This window comes from Neophocaena asiaeorientalis, unplaced genomic scaffold (assembly GCF_003031525.2).
Source record: "Neophocaena asiaeorientalis asiaeorientalis breed wild unplaced genomic scaffold, Neophocaena_asiaeorientalis_V1.1 scaffold192, whole genome shotgun sequence".
Classification (NCBI taxonomy): Eukaryota; Metazoa; Chordata; class Mammalia; order Artiodactyla; family Phocoenidae; genus Neophocaena; species Neophocaena asiaeorientalis.
The window spans coordinates 4,772,976-4,775,186 of record NW_020185326.1 but is presented as its reverse complement, the minus strand read 5'-3'; the positions used below and the strand labels follow the sequence as shown (position 1 = coordinate 4,775,186).

Genomic DNA, 2,211 nt, shown 5'->3' with positions numbered 1-2,211 from the left:
TTTCTTCCGAAGGCAGTTGCCCAATGCTTGGTGGGGCTGAACATGCCCGGAGCTCATCTCCACGAAGAACGCGACTAAAGCCCCTGAAGGCCGCCGCCCGCACTCTCGCGGCTCTCTCCGCCCAGCCCTCCACCCGCAGCCCCGCGGAAAGCTGCGTCTCGGCCGGAGCCTGAAATCCTAAGGGTAGAACGCCCCACCCCTGAGATCCGCACATGCTTTCCCGCCCCAGTTCTCAGAGGAGAAAATTGAGGGCTTGTGACCGGGAAGGGACAGGCCCAGGTTGTCCCTGCGAACCCAGACCTGCGGGGCCGCCGCCGCAGGCGGTCTTGAGCTAGGCCGAATCAGGGCTTAGGGAGCTGGCGGGAAACGAACTCCGAAACTGGACACCCGCGAAGCGGACGGGTCCCGTCTGCCCGCCCCTTCCCCGGGAGACTCGCCTTCCCAGAGCGCCGCCAACCCCGGCCCCCACCTCTCGAAGCCCTCCGTCCCGCTGCGGGAAGGGGCTGCTCGGCTGCCCCCGGAGGTCTTGGGAGCCACTTGGAGCCTTCCTGGCTGGGCGAACTGGAGGAGAAGGTTGCCGCGAGAGGCAGAAGCCTAGCCTCCATCCTCTTTAAGCTGTGAGTCACTCCACATCATATACAGAGGGGTCCCGAGCCACCCAAAGATAAAAGATTGGAGGGCGGGGGGGACACGTGTTGCGGCCTTTCCCTAAATATCAGCAATTGAGATACAAAACCTCGGTACAGTGGAGGAACCCGGAACCCACCGAGGGAAAGTGGCTACCTCTGGTACATGTCGAAGAAACGCACTCCCACCAGAGACGCAGGCAGGTGTGAGGTTCGGCTAAACTGCGAAGTCGCGGTGGAACCGTGGCAAGTCACCTCCTCTATCGGACCTAGGAATCCTGCCTGAAGGATGAGGGACTGGATGGGGAATGGCCAGGGCAGCCTTGAGTTGGGGTTTGAAAATAAATCATCCTTGAAAGACCTTGGAAGCCAGTCACCTGGAGCGTCTTCTCCCTTCCTCGTCCCCCACCCTCAAGAACCAAGCGCCCCTCAGCCAATTCTCACCCTCTCCAGCCAAAAAAGGTGAGGCGAGCCCTTCCTTTCACCTGCGGGTCCCAGCCTTCTATAGAGGCTGGTAAAGTCCCGAAGCGCTGAGTTCGGGCGCCGAGGTCTCCAGAGACAGTTCCTGGCCTCTCCCGACCTCAGTCTCCCCGTCGGCGCGCAGAGAGGACCGGCCCAGGAGACCTCCAAGGGACCTCCATGCTCAGACCGTGTGGTGTACCCGCCGCGCCGCCACAGCATCTCCTACCTGGGGAGGTGCGCCGAGGCCCAGGGGGCGGGCAGTCGGGGGGCGGGCGGGGAACGGGCACCGCCCCAAGCTTCCTGGCGCCTTTAAGGAGGAGAAACCCGCGGAGGGAGGAGCCGGTCCGGGTGTGTGCAGGGAAGCGCCTCGCCAGCGGTCTTGGCGGCTTGAGGCCAACCCTGCGGAGAGGAACAGTCGCCGGCCACCCCGCCTGGCCCGCGCTGCAACCTCGCCGCCGTCGCCTTGCCTCGCCTCCTTGCCCTCCGCGCCTTCGGCGGCCCCGGCCACAGGGGCGCCGCCTAGGCGGCCCCCACCAGAGTGTCCCCACGCCTGCACTAACTGCTCTCGTTTCAGACCTTGGTGCCCGCAGCCTCCTCTGCGCTCAGGACCTCGACGGTTATCCTCAGATCAGCAGGAAGCCCAGAACTGATGCAGGCGCCCCAGCCCAGGACCAATTCCAGACCCCGTGACCTCCTGGCACCAGCGCGCAAAGGACCCCTCAGCCCGCGACAGGAGCCTCGTCCGGGTCCCAGCGTCGCTGCTGGCGCCTGGCTTCGAGCTCCAGAACACGAGCAGAGCCGTCGGTGGGCGGGACACTCTTGAGCCTCTGTCCGCACTGAGCCAGCCCGGAAACTACGGGCGCCAAAGCTCCTGCGCGCCCCTGCCACGAAAGCTGTGCTCCCGGTGCCAGCTGCGAGGACACCCTGAGCTTTCTAAAGAGGGCCCCAGCGTCGGTTCCCGTTACCCTGCATCCCGGGCCCCGCAGCTCCCAGCCCCTCGACAGCAGCGGGCAGCGGGGACGCCCCAGGGACGCGGGACGGCTGCGCCATGACGGCGGAGAGCGGGCCGCCACCGCCGCCACCGCCGCAGCCGGAGGCGCTGGCGGCCGTGAAGGAGGAGCGC

The 2,211-nt window shown here is 66.1% G+C and overlaps 1 protein-coding gene across 1 annotated transcript in view; it reads left to right on the top strand.

Moving 5' to 3' along the window:
* Positions 1-2,136: 2,136 nt before the first annotated feature.
* FOXE1 (forkhead box E1) overlaps positions 2,137-2,211 on the top strand; it is a 2,368-nt gene continuing 2,293 nt past the window's right edge. Inside the window, exon 1 of the mRNA XM_024734428.1 lies at positions 2,137-2,209. Coding sequence (XP_024590196.1) covers positions 2,137-2,209 — 73 coding nt within the window. The remainder of the gene's footprint in view (positions 2,210-2,211) is intronic.